The 18,893-nt window shown below is 44.1% G+C and overlaps 1 protein-coding gene across 1 annotated transcript in view; it reads right to left on the bottom strand.

The window, feature by feature from the left end:
* PITPNM2 (phosphatidylinositol transfer protein membrane associated 2) overlaps window positions 1-18,893 on the bottom strand; it is a 104,372-nt gene that overhangs the window by 48,112 nt on the left and 37,367 nt on the right. Inside the window, 1 exon segment of the mRNA XM_032447868.1 lies at window positions 8,255-8,427. Within this exon segment, the coding sequence (XP_032303759.1) occupies window positions 8,255-8,332 (78 nt within the window). The 5' untranslated portion in view covers window positions 8,333-8,427.

Raw genomic sequence — 18,893 nt, 5'->3', positions numbered from 1 at the left:
TCCATTAAAATAACACTGAAGTCTCAGCATTTCTCATCCCATTTAGACACAGATACTAGAATCTTACTGCTGGTAGATGGTTTCAGCTGACAAGGACAGCAAACAAAGGCATCTATGCATCCACTGAACAAGAACATGACAGCAGATTTCCCCAGAGGATCCTTCTAACAGACTTGTATGTGCTGCTGAGGCAAAGGAGGCTGAGATTAACAATGACCAATTACTGGGTTTTCTTGTTTCAGATCCCAAGGCTACCACAAGTGCCAGTGATGACCCTAAAAACAGTCTGGCCCTTTGGGAAACAGAAAGCCTCAATTGCCTCACACAACTCACCAGAAAACAAAACACCTGAAGCTGCTGAGGATGGATGATCTGTCTCTGACAGCCTCTAAGCCCTGTTTTCTCTAATCATGACCGTTTTGGTGGATTTTTCTGCTCAGTTTTAGAAAGGAAATACAAACACTAGTATGATGTAAAAGTCTGAGGAAAACAAACATAAGAACAAAACAAACAAGAGCCCTCAAGAGAACCCACAAGAAGATCCCATCCCTTGTGGGTTGGTTGTTTTATTATTCATTATCTTATTGTTAGGACACAACATTTAAGTATTATGTTTTGGCAGGAAATGAAATTCTCTCGACGTCTGTGCTTAAAGTTGCCCTTTTTCCCCCCTCACCCTTAAAGTTAACAACCTTTTCCATAAATGCTGGGAGAGGTTAGAAGCAACACAGCCCATCAGCCACATATCTGGGCTCAGGGTGGCTATCCCAGCAATCGGGCACCAGAAATGAATAACAGCATGACAACAGATGCACAATTTCAGTCCTAACTGCTGCAAGCTAGAATTAAACTGCACCTAAAACTAGCAGGCCAATGGTAGAGATGCTGGAAAATACCTAAAGGTCCTGAAACTAGCACATGGTTTATTCTTAACACATTTTTCCAGAAGAGGATTTTCCTACATGGATAACATGCACATGGGTGTATCCTTTCTACCCTCAGCTGTCTCTTGCTGCGGTATGACTTAGCTCTGTGTTCTGTTAACTACTCCTTTTCGATCATCTGAACTGACACCTAATTCATTACAAGTAATCAGCTTTCACCACCACCAACCTGCTGCCTGCTGATAGATATCTGACACACCAGGCACCGTTTGGGGTCAGCGTTGCTGTAGGTAATCAGAACTTTGACTGTGGAAATACTATGTTGGTTTACCCTGAAAGAATACACTTCTCTAACCATTTTCCCCCCAAATGTACATTAAAGTGTTGAAACACTCAATTCAGATGTTATCATCTGATACCTGAGGAAAACAAAAAAGAAGGGGGAAGGGGAAACAGCACCTATTCTGCTCTATCATCAGAGAGTAGGGACTAAGCAAGGAGCTCTCTTTTAAAGAGGGATAAAGTAACCTGAAGAGAGAGCTGCTGGCAGGGCTACGTGCAGAACACACATCTTCCCAGCCTCATTTCAGCAAATTAACTATGATGTGGCAACCTTCATTGGGCTTGAGAAGGGACCCTAAACAAGATACAGCAAAACAAGCTGCAGGAACTCTGCAGCCCCGAAGCAAGGAAGGCAGGTGAGCTCCTCTACTCCTGTTTTGCAGGAGCTGAGCGTAGGCTTAATGGCTATATTGGAAAGACAATATTAAAGGAGGCAGGAGAGAGGAACCTCGTTCCCCCAGGGATGGGTTTTAACAGTACTTTTGAACCTGCGCTTTATGAAGTACAAATCAGAAACAGCCCACATGAAGCGGGACTGACAGTCCTCCAAGAACATTGCTGGAGGACAGCATGGAACCCGTAAGTTGTGTTCTTGTTACTCACATCAAGGCTCACAGCACCTCCTCACACACAGGTAATTTGGCATGAGCTGAATAAGCCCAGCAGAATTGCACTGGGACTTCCCATTCTCTCCAGGTACACTCTTCACATCCTTTCAGAAGTCATGGATGCTGCAGGACCGTGTTTTTGTTTATACCACGGGCATCGCATTACAAATGCAGGCAACTTTAAGCTGCAACATCTGTTTCCATGGCAATGGGACTGCATCAGCAATCCACTGGGTTTAGTTTAGGCCATCTTCACTTTGGCTTCAGCGCTGTGCACAAATCATTACTGTTAATAGCAAACCAAGTGATGTCACTAGTAACCATGGTGCCCACAGCTGAGGTTTCCATGTGCCCTTTGCGCTCCAACATGCATCCTTCACGCATGACAATTATTTTAATCCAATTAGTGCTCGTTAAAAAAATAGAGAAAGGGCCAGCGTCAATACTTATTTAGCAAAGGAAGGTTAGTTTGAGTCAATGAGACAGTGATCAGAATCACACAGCACTCTGACTTCTTACTGCTCTGCACACATAGGAATGACCTGAAACTCTTGAGGGAGGGGAAGGAAATCTGAACCTCACTGATAGTTTTATTAATAAAGGCAAAAGAGAAACTGTTTTAACTCATCCTCCTTCTGAGCCTGGTCAACAGCTGAGCAATGCACAGTGCTTTGTTTCACCTGGGCAATGACTCTTATCCCAGTATGAAATTTGCTCTAAAGTGTTCATACAGTCCATTCAAAAACAAAGGCAGCATTAAAAGGAGAAAAAGCACGCTTAGAGAAATCTGGAGGCTGCCCAGACAGGCAGAAACCAGGCCATAATTCCACAAAATAGCACTATAATCTCTCAGGCTGTTGCAGGAGGTGACCACATAGGACAGCTCTGTCGATATGGAGAACTCACACTGACCATCAGCCCACATTCCTACAGATTCACTGGCTTTACAGATCAACAGAGCATCTCTGCAGATCCATCCAACACTGCATTTGGAAGTGATGCTAATTCTTGATGGATCAGGAATCAACAGCACTGACTCTATATCATCAGAATGAAGGTGGATTTGCAGAAGGCCCCATCCTGAAGACACAACCATTCTCACCCCTGCCAGCACAGGTCACCTGTGCCTTCTCAGCAGTTCCATCACTTGGAACTTCCCCTTCTTAAAATGCAAAATATATTCCTAAAAAAAATCAAACAAAACCAACCACCACCAAAACCCTCAAATTAAAGTCAGGACAGGTTGTCATCAGCAGACTCCTGCAAGACTGAACATATATATATACAGCATCATTTTGTACAAATACCATATTGCGCTGTGTTATTTAGAATCAGGTCTAGAAATTAATGAAGCTGTTTGCACAATACCAGGATATTTGGGGGACAATCAATTGTGCAGGACTATAAATAATTCAAGCATTAGGAGAATCGTTCTCATGGCCACTCATTAATCACTCCACCTTACAAAAGTGCCCAGCCACACTCCTACAGAATCAAGGCTGTATGTGCCAGAAGCACATGAATTAGGAATCACTTTATTATGGAGATACTTCAAGCTTGTTTACCCCACAAGCTTCATCTTTCAAAATGTCTGCTACACTTCCAGCACAATATTTCATCTTACCTTGAGTATTTACTCCCCAGTCTTTAAATGGATTTTTCACTGTATTAACTATTCCACAGACACTGACCATGAGTATTACTGCTCCTTAAAGAGGGAAAAAACAAGTTGCCTGCTATTATGCTACAAGATGAAATTTCAACTCAGTATTTCTGGATCAATTCTGATCCTCTGACTACATCACTGAGATTTTAGGGACCTATTGAAACTAATTCACTAATGGGCTATATGCTAAAAGACTGGAGTACAAATCTGAAGTTTAAAATCCTATTTATGTTATATCCTTATCTCAGCATCACTGAGTTTTGTTAGAGAGCACGAACACGCAAACTGTCAAGGCAACAAAGCTCATTACTTCACAATCAATCCTTTCTCCGCCAGGTGTGGAATAACAGCCAATTTAAGGGTTTTTTCAAGATAATGGCTACAAAAAAAAGAAGAAAAAAAGGCAAAATAGATGTTTGTTATTATAGTAGGTTTCTCTGCAATGCTCACCCATACGGGTGTTACTGTTGACTTCTGCAAATTAGACCAAGCCTGGTAACACTGAACAGACCTCTCTCTTGTTCCTGAAGCTACACAACTGTGAGCATCTCAACCTCCTCTTTCATAGGGATGAAAGCCCTGGTGATCACAAAGAAAAGGTTATGAAAACCAGAGGAGGAGGAGCAAAGAACCTGGGAGGCAGAGGTTTTGAACACTGAAGCATGGAGATTGGCAGACAAACCTCAAACCAGGTCTCTGCTTTTAGGATACTATGCATCTCCCAAGGTCTCTGGAGCTGTCAGCAGTGTCACCTGCTTCTGAAATTAAAGCATACGTGTCTGTCCATCCAGATGGCCAAAGCATCTGCAAACGAAACAAGAAATAACCAGCCATCCTGTTCTTCAGTGTCCAGAGATGAAGGGTTAGTTTGTTTTCACCCACTCAATCAATCCTTCGCCATCTGCTGAGCCTGCTGGCAACTGCTAGGCATCCCTAACAGTTTAAGGGACGCGACTTTTGTGCCTCAAGAATTACAAACATGTTCAGTGATGGGGTCTGTTCTCAATGGCACTGCTTGAGAGCTGCATCCAAAGGAGAGCCCAGGTCCATGCGGTGGTCTGAAGCAAGAGCTGGTGTCAAAGTATTACTGTTATTAGCTTATGAGGATGACATAGCAGCTGAAAGTTAACTCTCATCCCCAAAAGGCAATCCCTGGGTCCAAATGAGTATCTTTAAAGCTCAGTGTCTCTGGAGAAAGGTCACAGACACAGAGAGAACTACTTGGAGCAAGAGAGGACTGAAGTTATTTATAATAGGGAAAGCCAGCTATACACACCAGTATAAAAATAAGATTTAATAACATGAGGAATTCTCTCGTCTTATGCAAGAGTCAGAAGGGCAATGGCCTCCCAGAATCCCATGCCATATGGAACTGCAGTAATGAATGGTATTAAGATGATAAATGGACTGACCTTTGGCTAATAACGTACTGATCTTTCCACAAACACATACAGATCTTGGAATACAAGCTTTTAGGAGATAGAGATTTAGCATTAAGTTATGTGCTGTTTCTGGGGTAAGGGGGAGGCACACAGAAAGTACATTCCCTAAACAAACAAGGAAAGGAAGCATGTGTTGGAGGAAAGGATAGCTGCTGAGTCACAAATATGCAGGACACCCAGAAGAGGAAAAAATGTAGATAAATCTCATTAAAGGGCCTCTTAAGTATCACACAATAAAAACAGAACAGTCCTATCCTTCACATCCAATAAGGCTTCACCATCCTGACACAGGCAGAAATACTGCACATGCCTTTGACGTGATGTACAGAGAAGACATCCACAGCAGAGTCCTTGGTTCAGCATTTCTGCAGGAAGAAAGAAATCCCTGCAGATGCTTCAAGCTGTCCATTCCACCAATGGCTTGTGCTTCATTTCAGGCCTCCACCAGCAGCGTTTACCACCAGCATTTGCCCAGGTCAGACTGCAGCTCTCCCCAGTGCTGTGGGCACGTCTGCAGGCCCAGGTTGTCTACATACCTCTCATCTTTGGAAGCAGGAATGGGATTTTTCATGCGTGCACAAACTTTATGAATAAAGTAAGAGTATAAAACTATTGTCTAGAAAAGAAATACAAATAATGATTTCACTGTTTTGAAGCGTTTTGCCTTTTATGCACCAAAACAGCATCTCTCAGCAGATAGAAAGATTGCTGATTCTGACTTCAGGTATAAAAATTAGGATGCTTTAATTGGATAGCAAAAGAGAGAACAGGGCAGCTACAATGAAAACAAAATCAAAATGAACGTATGCTCATGGAAGAGCTAAAACAGCTCGGCAGCTAACGCAGACTACACTGCATGGGAGGCTACCCGTGAAAACAGTGACATTGATAGATTAAAATTTAATAGAGAAAAGCCATTCAGTTCAAACCTGCGAGGCTTCAAGCAACTCAAAGGTACATTCAGCCCGCCACTGTAATGTAAAATTAACTCATTTAGGGAAGGATCTAAGTGCCCCTTAAAGTACTGAAACCAGTGTTTCTGTAGATAACGTTTCAGAAGCAATTCTTGAGAGACTTCTTGCTTCCCTCACTCACCTTCCGTAAAAGAAAAAAAGGAAGGACAAAAATAGAAGAAAAAGGGAAGCAGCAGGCCACCCTTCTCAGCTTTTACAGGTTTACAAACCAGTCTGGGGAACCTTAAGCATAATGCAATGTGGGCACAGACAAAATGATTCATTGCACGTCTTGCCTACCAAGTGGCACAGAGCACCGACTACAGGTTATACATGGCACAATTTTAAATCCATTAGATATAGTAAACATGAGTACGGTCTGTTCTGCTTAATGGAAAGATCTTTTGCTACCTGGGTGTGATGTTACTCAAACCAAGTCTGGTGGAAATTTTGTTATGACATCAAACAAGATGGAGGGACTGCTCTCCCATGCAAGGGTACGTAAGGACTATCCACTGCAAAGGCAGAAACCTCAATGGAAACATTTAAATGGGAGCATAATACTACAGCTTGAGTCTGAACGTCTCTGCCAATGTGGACTGGAGGGACCTATTCCACAGAAAGGGCATCCATATCCAGGGCAGCTGCACAAGGCCAGCTGTATCAACCCCAAGATCCTTTTGGAAAACTTAGTTTGGAGGATGCTGAAGTCCAGTACAATGATCTGACTGCTCTTGAAAGAGCAACTTTCTACCAACTGGTTTGGAGTTAACAAGGACCTTCCCTTGTGAGCTTGAAATTAAACGAATGATCAACTTCAAGTACGTGCTTAAGATTGTATGAAACCCTTGAGGAATACTTGTGACATCTTTATACACTGTTGGAAAACTGCTTCTTATACAGGACTGGGCTGGCTGGTGACTCCAACGCTAATCATACTGCACTATACTCAACATACATCCACAAAATGAACTTTTAGCTCTTCAGAATCACTCATCTCCCCAGGAAATAGCTTAAACATCTCTGTTTTGCATTTTTCAGCCAACAGTTTCTAAGGAATGCCCCTACACTGCTGTTTTACACAGATATCTCTGCTTGTTCCCCTGAGGAAGTTCAACATACACAACTTGCTTTTCCTGTGGCCTCCCTACACATTTCAGAGGAAAAACAAGAGACAGACACGAAGCATTATCCTCATCCTCTGAAACAAACATGAGTCGTGCTCCCCACTGCTCTTTCCCTGGCATCTGTCTCAAAGACAAAACCTCCACTTTTAAAACACGCTGAAGAAAAAAAGACATTTGATATCATGGTCTAAGAAAAGCTCCCACTGAAGCCTGCAGGAACCTTTCCACCAGTTTCAAGAAGAGTTGAAAACAGACTCTTACCAGATGCTAAAAAAACAGAGCAAAAACTCCATATGCTACTATAAGTGGGCTTTCTGTATTTGTTACTTTTTAAAGCTAAGACAAATATAAAGCACAGCTAACTTTTCCCCTTGTTCCACTTGTACACATAGCAGTAAAGTCGTTTGCTCATTACATGAGCATCCAGCTCAGACACAGCATGCCCAGCCCACAGCCTCTGTAGGTGGAAGATCAGAGACCTGACATCACCTCCCAGCACACCCTCTACTGCATCTGACCTAAGAGGAAACCTTATTTTGCTGCATATCAATGCACTAGAAAATGAGAGCAGCTGTACAGCAGGGCTGGATGGATGCATAGTTTCTCAAACACTTTCCTGGACCAATGAAGCCTTAATGGCTCATCCAGTCCTTTGATATTAAAATACAGCCAAAATCACTCACATGTGAACAAAGCGGAGTTCAGTGCTCTGCATTAATTAAACAGGCAGTTTAACTGCTAGAAGCAAGCAGCAAACCCATCCCATCAACCAAGCCCTCTGCAGCTAGTCTACTTGGCAGCACACCTTCAGTATTCAGCCTGGTTAAAGCAGGTGTGCTCTTCCTCCTTAATACGATCCCTCTCCTGCACACTCTACTGCTCACTGATGTTTTACACAACTACTACACTGCTTCCATTAGCAGTGCCAGTGCAAGCCCTACAGCCCTTGCAGTCAGGTACCCAAGCCCTTGGGCTCAGTGCTTTCCTCCTTTGGAATAGCCCATTCATTTGACACTATTTTGCCAGGTAGGTCAATCAGGGGTTCTATGTTTTAAGGACAAAAGAATCAGATTTGTCAGGGTTTTATAACTAGAAGTTCAAATTCCTTTTCTCCCCCACCTCTTTATAAGCACCCAGAAAACCTCACATTTAAAATGCAGCAATTTTCCACTCTTCCAGACAAAGCCCAGTGTTATCCCATGCCCAAAGATCCCAAATGAAACATAACTGACCTGTATCATGTAGAGCTGTGCAATTCGATATTCTTCCACACTCATCGGAAGAGGAATACGATACTCCTTTATAAGCATTTTGAATACAAAATCTTTTGTCCGCTTAGAAACTCAATCCAGAAGCTTTTAGTAAAGGCTCCTTAAATAATGGCAAAGAAATGCATTGAGGATCCCTGAAAAAGAGTGTGAGAGAGAAGCAGCAGTTATTTTCCATTCATGTTGGAGAATATCCCACCAGGAAAAAAAATAAAGATAAAATCCCAAACATTAATTTTGGTAATAGCAATAAGCCTAATAGCAGAGACAAGAATCCCTGGAGTGTTACCAGACCTTTAATATCAAATTGAATGGAATCTTTCAGGGAAATTTTGATCCGCTTCATAGGATGCCATCAAAACTATTACCCTCCTGACCTTTGCCACTGTATCAATCAGACTTTCCTATGCAACAGCATCTCCACGGGAGAGATGTGACAAAAGCTCAAAATGAATAGGCAGATCTTTTGTTGCTAGACAATAACGTATCTCTCCAATGTGGGCAACACACCAGAGATGCATCTAATCAAAGGTATCAGGTATCTCCAGCCCTCAGAAACACCATGACTGAAAACATCATCTAGATTCTAAGTAAGGATGGCCAAAATGCATTTTGCTTTCCATTTTAATTGGGAAATACTGTCTTGGTAGGATCCATTCTCTTTCACTTCCGAGTAATCTACAGGCAAAATTCTCATGTCACTGATGTCAATGCTAGACTCATTTTCACACTGCTGCTTAAGAATACAGCCAATGATCAAACAGCAACAGCAACAAAATCCCATCATACCCAGCCTTCAGGCAATTTAATAAAATTATTGCTTAAGAATACAGGGAGCAGAGCATTTACCACACCAAGGGTCAAAGCAGCAACTTTTCAAATACCCTTAAGATATCCCCATAGGATGTGGATAGAGGTAGGAAAATAATACAAGGGAGGGGAGGGAAACTAAGACTGAGGAAGAAGAGGGGACAAAAAAGGCAACACAGCCTCAGCAGGTCTGGGCAGCCACTCTGCCAGAATGCAAAGCACTCGCCTGGCTCCTTCTCATCACCAAACCTCACCTTTCTGCCTACTGAAAGGATACAGATGCTGCAGCAGATGCAGCCCCAAACCCTGCAGTTGTCTCAACTTTGTCAATAGCTTGCTACTGTTTGATCATTGAGTTCTAATTCAGCTACAAAGCCCATCCATCCTGGACCGACTCTTCTGGAAGTCCACTGCTGCATCACCTCAACAATTTATTTTCAAATTCAATTCTCTGTTTCATTTTATTGCTGTCAGGGTAATCTGTGTGTATGTATTGTGTGCAGGGAGGAAATAATAAAAAATAATAATATATCTTTGCCATGCAAACCCTGTACAAAGTAATTTTAGAGCAGCTGCCCTTCCTCCTGACACTGCCATGCAGGAGTCTGCACGTCCACACACACGTGCAGGATTTCCTCCATCAAGTTAATCCTAGAGAACAGGTGGGGATAATCTCATTAGGTGTTTTTAATTAGTGTCATGGCAAAGAACAACAATAATTACCATATGATGGATCTTAAACACCATCTCAGATCTGCACTGGTGCAATGCTGGGATACCAACTCTTGGAGCTGATGGCAGTGGAACATGGAGCAATGTCTGGAGTGCCTGGTTAAACTTCAGAGACTTTGAAAACTGGGTTTAGAAGCTTCAACCCCCAAAGAAAGCTCTGAAAGTGATTTGGCTTTCCCATAAGGACATCGCTCATGTCTGCCTGTGCTGCTTGCTAAGAACAGGATATTTCCTATCGATTGAAAGAGATGAATAAAACAAAAATAGAACCTTAAAAGCAATAAAATGGCAGGAAACCAGTACCAAGGAGGAAAAAATGTGTTTATAATGAAGTGCCAGAGAGGTAATAATTCAGATGGCCAAGACACAACAGAGACTATTCTATTACAGACTAAAATCCCAACTGTGTTGGCCTGAAGCAGACACAGCGTCCACCAACAGCTGAGGTTTCTTTGTAGACTTTCCCTCCAGGTTCCTATTTTCCTGTCAGTGCTCAAAGCCCAGGTTCTGGTTCAGCCTGCAGGTCCCCATAAAGCAGCAGGTTGTGGTGTCATGCCTGAGGAAAAGCACTGCACCCAAAAACTACCCCAAACTCAAAACTGACCACCACAGCTCCTGCAACCAGCCCCAAACAACAGGTAGAGAGAGAACAGCCCTTGAAACGCACTGGCCAACAGCAATAGAATCATAGTTTCATAGAATCATAAAGGTTGGAAAAGACCACTAAGATCAAGTCTAACCATTAACTCATCACCATCAAATGATGAGCTGCAAAATATCTGCCCTGACTTTTACCCAAGCAGAGGAACCCAGGTGGAAAACCATGAACGATACATACCCAGCACCACACTGGGTCTCCCAGGGGTCTGGATCCCAGGACTGGAGGCAGCCCATGGGTTTTGCAGACCCCAGCCTGCTGGTGATGCAGGACACTGCTGTGCTTGCTGCTGTTTCTGCAAAAGGGGCACGATGGTGCAGGCTGTTATTCAATTTATACACAGAGCTGTATAACTGTGAGAGCCAGGCACATAACTTTATACCTCAATTGTTTTAGAATCAGGCTCTCTAAGTATAATTATGCTGCAGAGTCAATATCCTGCCGAGATGAGTCAGGTCCACCTCTGAGCTATTGTTTCAGGCTATGGCTGAAGGCTAAGGTGTGATGCATTGTATTTACCTCTGGTTTTAACAGATTCCCTCATAACCATGTCCAGCTTCTTAAGGACGTGCCTTTTCTTTAAAGGGGGGAACCATCAGGATCTGCAGCAGCTTATCAGGTAAATCTCTCAGCTCTGCTCAGAAAACAGTGCGCTGTGTCCAGCATTCACTGCAGGAGGTGAGGTCCAGTTTCACTGTTAGTAAATGAGTGAGCAAAGGGCTGATGACAACTGACAGCTTGTAATTAAGGAATGAGAGTTCATGTGCAATGGGTATTTAAATAGGAGGCCAAGCCCCAGCCAGACTGACAGGCTGGCCCTGAGGGGTACGGGAATTGAGCACTAAGGCAAACTCCTGGCTCCTCTGCATGGCCACAACACACACAGTGCCAGGGCTGCTGGTTCCTGCATTCTACAGGGAAGAAATAAAGCCCTAGAAGCCCTAGAGCCTCACACAGGAGGCTCATTTTACATTATGATAAAGTTTAAGGACTCTCCTGAGGAAAAAAGTCACCATAGAGGGTCATGCGGAGCTGTGCCAGCCCCAGGACTGCAGCATCAGGCTCTGCCTTGCACTCAGCAGCTGAGTATTTTCACATCACTGAGAAATGAAAAACAATTAACACTGAGAAAATGAAGCCAAACACAGTGGCAAAACAAAGAGCAAAGGCACTACCTTCCTAAAGGCTTCCTTTAGGTTCCCTACATCCCTTTAACATTCCAAGCAGGCGGCTCCTTGGACAAAGTGGTTTTGGAGAGATGTCAGTCATCACTGATGCCACCTGGGCAGCTTCTCCTCCTGCAAACACCCTGATGGAGAGCCCAGGGCAGGGAGCACTGCGTCCACACTGCGCTCTGATTTATTGATGCCATTAGAAGAAGCAGCAAAAACGTCAAACAGATTCCTAGGACTTAAGTCAGCACTTTTGCAAGGCAGCCTCAATGCTCACACCTTGATTAATGCAGCACCCTCCTCCTGGCTCAGAAGCTGCCTCACTCAGCCTCATCGACGCAGAGCATCACAGCTACACTGACCCTTAGCTAACTTTGATCACATCACCCCTCCTCTTTCAGGCACCTCTTCACCTAAAGTTTAAATAAAACCCCAACATTTCTGTTTTGGGGACAGCATTACTTGCCATAACATTCACCACTGCAGTCACACAGACATATACAAACTGAAGAGGCAGAATGAGACGGCTTGTTATAATCTGCAGTGCTCAGGTTTAGTGCTCGGGTCATACCCACTGACTGACAGCTAAGCAGATATAAAAATTCATCAGGCCTTGAAAGAAATAAATTAAAAGTTAAAGTTCCTTCAAAGTTCACGCTATAACTGATTGAAGGATACGGTGGCATTAAGTAATGTTCTTTGTAATCATCCATCTTCATCACACGTCTCAGCTGTCACATCTTTGTTTAAGAAGTCCTTATGCAGTGCTCAACACACTGGAGCTTTTGGGCTGAGCTTAGGAGCACACCTGGCAGTGAATGAGCAAACATCTGTGCACATCCCCAAAACACAGCACAGCCCCTGGGCTCAGCTGCAGCACAGAGCTGGGGAGCACCCACAGCCCTGGCTGTAGGCAGGATGAAAGGGAAGGGGGGGGGATAGATGAAATCAAATGAGAAGGAGGAAAAATGCAGCATCCCTGGAAAACAGCTTTCCTCCTGTGCAAACCTCAAGGCAGGCTCACTGAGAGGTCTCAAATGCAGATAGCAGGGCAAAGGGCTGGGGACAAAGGAGGGAGCAAGTCACATTTGTAGCACTTAATCTTTTTTTTCCATTATTAGATACAATTTGACGTCACTTATAGAATTTAAGAGCTCGCTGTAAAGCAGACATTTATTACAACAGAAGGATGGAATCGGTCCACATGCAATATAGCTACATTGGAGCTATTAAATCTTGTTATAGTTCACTGGGCAGCAAAATACAAGCCTTAAGCAATGGGAGGGAAAGAAAAATAATAATAATAATAATCACACCACATCTACACATCCCTTTTTCTCCTTAGATATTCCACAGTTTTGCCCTGTTTCTTCACACTTTCCACTCCTGTTACTTCTTTAACAGTTGGGGAGAAGCAATCTCAGCTCCCTTCTGCTCTCCAAGCAGTGCTGCAGTGCGATGCAGCCAGTCTGTGCTCACCTCTCACTCCAAGTGAACCAGGTGAAGTTCCACAGCTGAACTTGGGCTGGAAAATGGACACCTCAAGTCGTGCCATGCCTGGAGGTGATTTGGTAATGAACAAATAAAGGAGTCATTAAAAGAGCTAATATGCATAGCGAACTCATGGCTGAGTGCAGACAGAAAGACAAACCACTCTCTAATCTTTTTGCTGGTGCTGGGGATGAGCCCACCTGTCCAACCCAAAACACCTCTCCATCCACTCCTCTCTCCATCAGCCAAATCTCTCAGTCTATACTATTTGCAGAAGCTAAAGACCTTTGCTCTCTAACCTAAGTCACCCTCACCACAAGTCAAGCCTCTCCTCTTGTGCCAGTCTCAGGAGAGGTGAACCATTCTTCTGCAATTTTTCATATCCAAAATCATTTCCCTTTCTCCCTTGTCTTCTGCTGCCCCACACCAGATGAGACGCAGCCCCATCTCATCACCCATACAACAGCACCCACACCACTCATTCCTTATTTTATAGTTTATTCATTATACTCAGCACTCAACTTTACCAAACTATAGCTCATTTCACACTACTGCCCAAGGCTGGTCTGATTTTTTTAACTTGAACTCAAATACTCACAACTCCACTGAAGCCATTTTTGAGACACAAGATGGGTATTTCCTATTCTGGACAGACTCTGGACTATTTCCTTAGTAGCTCCCTATAAAAGTTGATATCAGCTGCTATTCCACTTCTGTAGCAGTTTCAGCCTAGATGGAAATAATACTTTATCACCTCACTTACATAAATATACGTGGAAAAGGAAACGAACATTCATAGCTGGTTTTAAAAGGGTTTCATAGAGGGAAGGAACACCGTACAACTCAAAGTCAGTGTTATAGCACTGTAATATTTCACACTGGCTTCATTAGGCTGAGATTTGCCTTGCCCAAAGGCAAGGCAGGGATAGAGAAAAGTCCTGTTCCATCAGAAGAAACTTGTAATGACAGCAGAAATTCTTGCATGGGAAGCAAGACAAACACAGCAGTGAAGGTTGATGAATAATGCCGCAATCAAGACAGAAACTAAGAGGCCATTTTGCACAGGAGAGGTAAATGTTCAATACACCCGTTGCTTCTTTCATCCATAACACCAACAGATTAACAACATTTCTCCGGCTGCATTAATTTCTTTGGAGTTTTGACTTAAGAAATAATTACACTAAATATTTCATAAGTGCCTTTGAAAGTTTTTTTTTTGGTTAATAAAGGAGAAGGAATTGCTAGCTGTTCTCACACTGCAGCGCCATAATGAAAGTGCACAGATAATCAATAACCATTTTCAGTTCATTATTCAGCACATTTTGGGCTGGTGATATTTCTCTCCCTCCACCATTCCGCATCCCACACATGGAGTGATGAAGCATTTTTAAACCTTCAGACCTTACCACTCCTGCTAATGGTCCTCAGTGCTAACCACTGCATGGCACCACAGCCCCTAATTATGTCTATAGAACTCAAAGATTCCCAGGGCGCTTTCAGATTGGTGGAGTTCCTCCTTTGGTGTGGATAACAAATTGCTGCACTTCTTCTGCACCCCCCACGTGCATGCCAGCTCAGCCTGGATCTTGCTTTAAGTTTCCTCTCAATCTGGGTAATTTCTATTGCTTGAATCTCAAGTTGAAAGGCAAAGTTTCTGTTCTGCAAAGTCATTCCACTGGTGCCTATATATAGCAAATATACTCAATACTATGCTGAATTCATGTTGGCTGATTGGGGCCATCATGGGGCCAGGTCCTTTGCCCTGCCCCAAATCCATCCACTGCTCTAGGACCACACCTGCAGCTCCAGCAAACTCCAGGCCCCTGAAGGTGCTTCCTGGATACAGGGCAATGTTTTCCAAGGAGAAGTTCGAGGGAAGTTATGGACCTTCTGGAAGGTGAAGAAAGTCCTACAGAGAGGAGGCTGATACAGAGAGGAGGCTGATCTCTGCCTTCCCATCAGAGAGCACACATTTGCAGAACTGAGGATAAAATGGTATTAAAGACCTAAAGGAGGACAGCTTACTACAAGGTCCAAGCCTTAATTGCTAACCACAGAGCTAAGAGTTATTTTCCATTACGCACCTTAGGAGCGATACACATCCAGGCAAGTTTCCCTGCAGAGCATGCATAACGGCAAGGAACTCCTGGTGCTAGCTCTCCTTGTCACAGTGTGGTGACTCACTGCTGGAGCTGCTGGCTGCCAGCACACTGCCTGCAGTGCTGGTAGTGGCTGTTCCAGGCCTGGGACCATCACCTTGGAGACCCCCAGGGAGATGAGAGGCCACAAGGCAAAGTGAAGTCCTCTATCTTCCTTTTTACCTCTCTGCATTTACCTCCTCATTCCCTTCCCTGACCCCACCAGCCATCTGTTCACCCACCCCAATGCTTCACCACCACTGCAGCCATCCACCTTCTGATCCCAGCAGCACACACACACACACTCAGAAGCCTCAGGCAGAGGACACCGGCAGCAATGCCACTCATTACAGAGCACGCAGGTACTGAGACAGAATTGGACCAGAGGAGGCTGACTGCACTGCAGAGTGACATTGTCACTCCCAGGAGGGAAGCCGGCTGCACCTTTGTATATTTAACTTCTGTACAAGCTTTTCCGAGCACAAAGTACAGTGTGTTACTACAGAATACTTACAAACTCTTCCCCAGATTAAGCTCAGGGACAGCTACAATGTGTATCTCCTGTGCATCTCCTTGTGTGCTTCTACAAAGGATGAGGAAAAGATCTGGGAACAAAAGGCAGTCAGACCTTCACTTCAAGCAGCATCCTCACCAAGACTTGTGCAAATGTTATCAGATGTAATTAAGCTGTGAATCCAACAGGGATATTACCACCCTGGGAATCACAGAACAAACTCTGACATCGTATCTCCTGCTTCAGACTCTTATTCTGGCCTGTTCAGCTGATGAATTCCTCCCTGCAGCCTCTCTTGCTCCCTTGAGTTTCAAAAACCCAAAGCCTGACTTTACTCAGACTTCCCTGAGGGAAACAATGCTATTTCCTAGTGAGAATTTCTAGATGTAACACAGCTTTCAACTGCCCTAGACCACAAGTAGTGGTTTCAGTACAACACTACAAGCAGTCCTCCCAAGGGCAGATTTCTCATGCTTCTTGAGGATGTGCATGGGACTCTTTGGTTTTATTCCTCAAATTAAATTAGATTTCAATTGTCTTCTCCGTCCAAAAATCAAACCTCACAAGTCAACCATGGTGCCCTACAAGTGGTCATTCTGCACCGTGGGACAAAGGAAAGCTACTTAACGAGGACCAAAGCTAAAACTCTGCTTCCTGACCTGGAAAACCAGCTTAAAGGAGGTGCTTTTTTCCTCTGTTTCCCCATGAAACATCCAAATTGTGTCTGGAAGGCCTTTTTTTGAAGTGCTTTTGTAATTATAAAGAACAAGCCTAGAAAAAACAAAGCCCACAAAGAGCAATTACCCTAAATTTGCCATTTCATTAGAAGTAGCATGGGTTGGAAACATTGCTCGTAGCCAGCAACAGTTGAGGAGTCAAAGCACAGAGCAGAACGCATCAGATCCCTTCAGTTCAAATTTCAGGGTCAGCCCTGAAGGCTTTGACCATGGCTGCACAATACCATGATCCTTAAGGCAGTGAGAACCACGCCTGGCCCCATCGGGGCAGACATACTCAGATTATCTTAGCTCCTGCTTCAGCCATAGAACAACAGCCAGAGTGGGCTGAGAGCTGTATGCCCTGAGAACTGCTCCAACCTCGCTATCATGGCTCCATGTGTCAGCTGTCAGATAGCAGGAGTGCCATGCAGCCTTTGTGAGAGCCACACATGCCCTTCATTAAAGGGCATTATAGTTGTATTTATATCTGACATAAATCTGCTTTGTAAACAGTGACCTGATTTGGGATCTGGACTTCCTTAGACTGTGACATCAGGAGCACATGCGTGCTGGTCCCTAACAGGCAGCATCAGCCTTGTCTGGCTGCAGGAAGAGATGCTGCTCACCCTCCCTCTCACTAACAAATAATGGATGAAAATGGATGACAGTGAAGCCCCAGAATCAATAACACAAACCCTGCATTCATTTTTTACAAGTTCTGGATGGCACTTTGATGTCACGTCCCTAGCAGTGCCAGCTGCAGTAACACAATCAGCTGGAGCAGGAACCATGTAGGAAACCTCTGGGTCTACCTACACAATGCACAGGGCAAAGGCTTGTCTATGAGCTCTAACTCACATGGAAGAGTACACAAACGCTGCCTTATCCATCCAAGGACTATCCATTGACACCTCACAGCCTGAAACAGAAGGTTCACTTCCCATTAACTTGAGTGTTCAGATTAAGGATGGTCTTCACGTACCTTAACACACAGGCAGCAACGTTCTGGGGTGCCATTTGAAGCAGCATTCTGCCTGCACTGAGGCTCCAGACCTCACACTGTGGGATAACTCCCACTGCTCAGAGCTCAGCACCACACACTCAGTGCCTTTACAGAAATCTGTACCTGGATGTCCCACAAACAGGAAACACATCAGCAGAGAACTGATCCTGCCAGAGCAACCCTAAACTAAGTACAACCATGCACTCTGGCCTCGCTGCTGTGACCTAAGACCTCACAGAGCAGAAAGAATCCATCTGTGTGGATTTCACTGCAGGATCAGAGCTCCAGTTAGTCCCTACAAAAGATAACAAACCCAAAAAGGTTACAACTAAGGCTAATACTACTCAAAAGCTAAAGAAAACAAAAACATTCCTGTCTATCAGTTTTATCTGCAAACGCTACTCAGCTGTGTTTAAGCCCATAACAGCCATATGCACAGGCTTCAATAAAAGGGACACCTTTCCCCCAGCTCCTGCTGTTGCAGTTCTACAGAACAGATCCGGACATCAGCAGAAGGGGAAGTTCAGGATATATAAAGCACCGGTTTCCAAGAGAATATTTCTTGTGTCACGTGAAAGCAACATTCTTAGCCAACTTGGCAGAAAATAGACAAGCTGCAAAGCTAACCTAAAAATACCAGTCTTGCTAATTACAAGAAAGAAAAGCAGAGCATAAGCAGTGGCAGCACTGGCAATCCATACTTTAAGTGACACCCTGCTAACAATTCTTTTTCCCCTAAATACACAGCAGTTTCTGAAAGATTGTCTCTGTTGCTCAGGTGTGCAAGTCATGCAACTGAGACAAGCTAAGCTCATTTCAGACTGATGACTTATGGCTTCATCTGGGTGATTTACTCATGTTTGTCCTCTTCCATCACTCCTTAGCACAGCACTAAGAAGTTTTCATGTTCTGGAAGTCAACTGCTCCCAAGAGGCAGCTTGGTAATGCTCCCAGGAGTGAGCAGGGCACCAAGCTGTCGTGGGATGAAGAAATCCTGGAGGAAGATCAAAGAAAAAAAGAAATAAAAATAACAAAGACAAATTGCCACTGCATGATTGCTATCGCCAATGGATCAACAGCTCCATGATCCATCTTACCAGGTGTTGGGCCTGAGAACAGCAAAATGCAGGCTTCAAAGGATGCTAAACAGCTCACATGAGCAGTCACTTTATGGTCCATCTTTGCTTCCTTGGGCATAGGTTAATTTTTCTTTCTCCAGCAAGGCTAAGGAGGAATAAAGGACACTGACAGGCTATGAAAATAGGCAAGATGCCCCCAAAGCCACATGCTTCTACCTAGGGTCGAGCACTGCCTGGGCCCCCAGCAGCACCCTGCTCACAGCAGCAACAACAGTCAAAGGTTTGCA

Source organism: Coturnix japonica, chromosome 15 (genome assembly GCF_001577835.2).
Source record: "Coturnix japonica isolate 7356 chromosome 15, Coturnix japonica 2.1, whole genome shotgun sequence".
Lineage (NCBI taxonomy): Eukaryota > Metazoa > Chordata > Aves > Galliformes > Phasianidae > Coturnix > Coturnix japonica.
The sequence above is the reverse complement of the archived record's forward strand: the minus strand, read 5'-3'. Positions and strand labels throughout refer to the sequence as shown.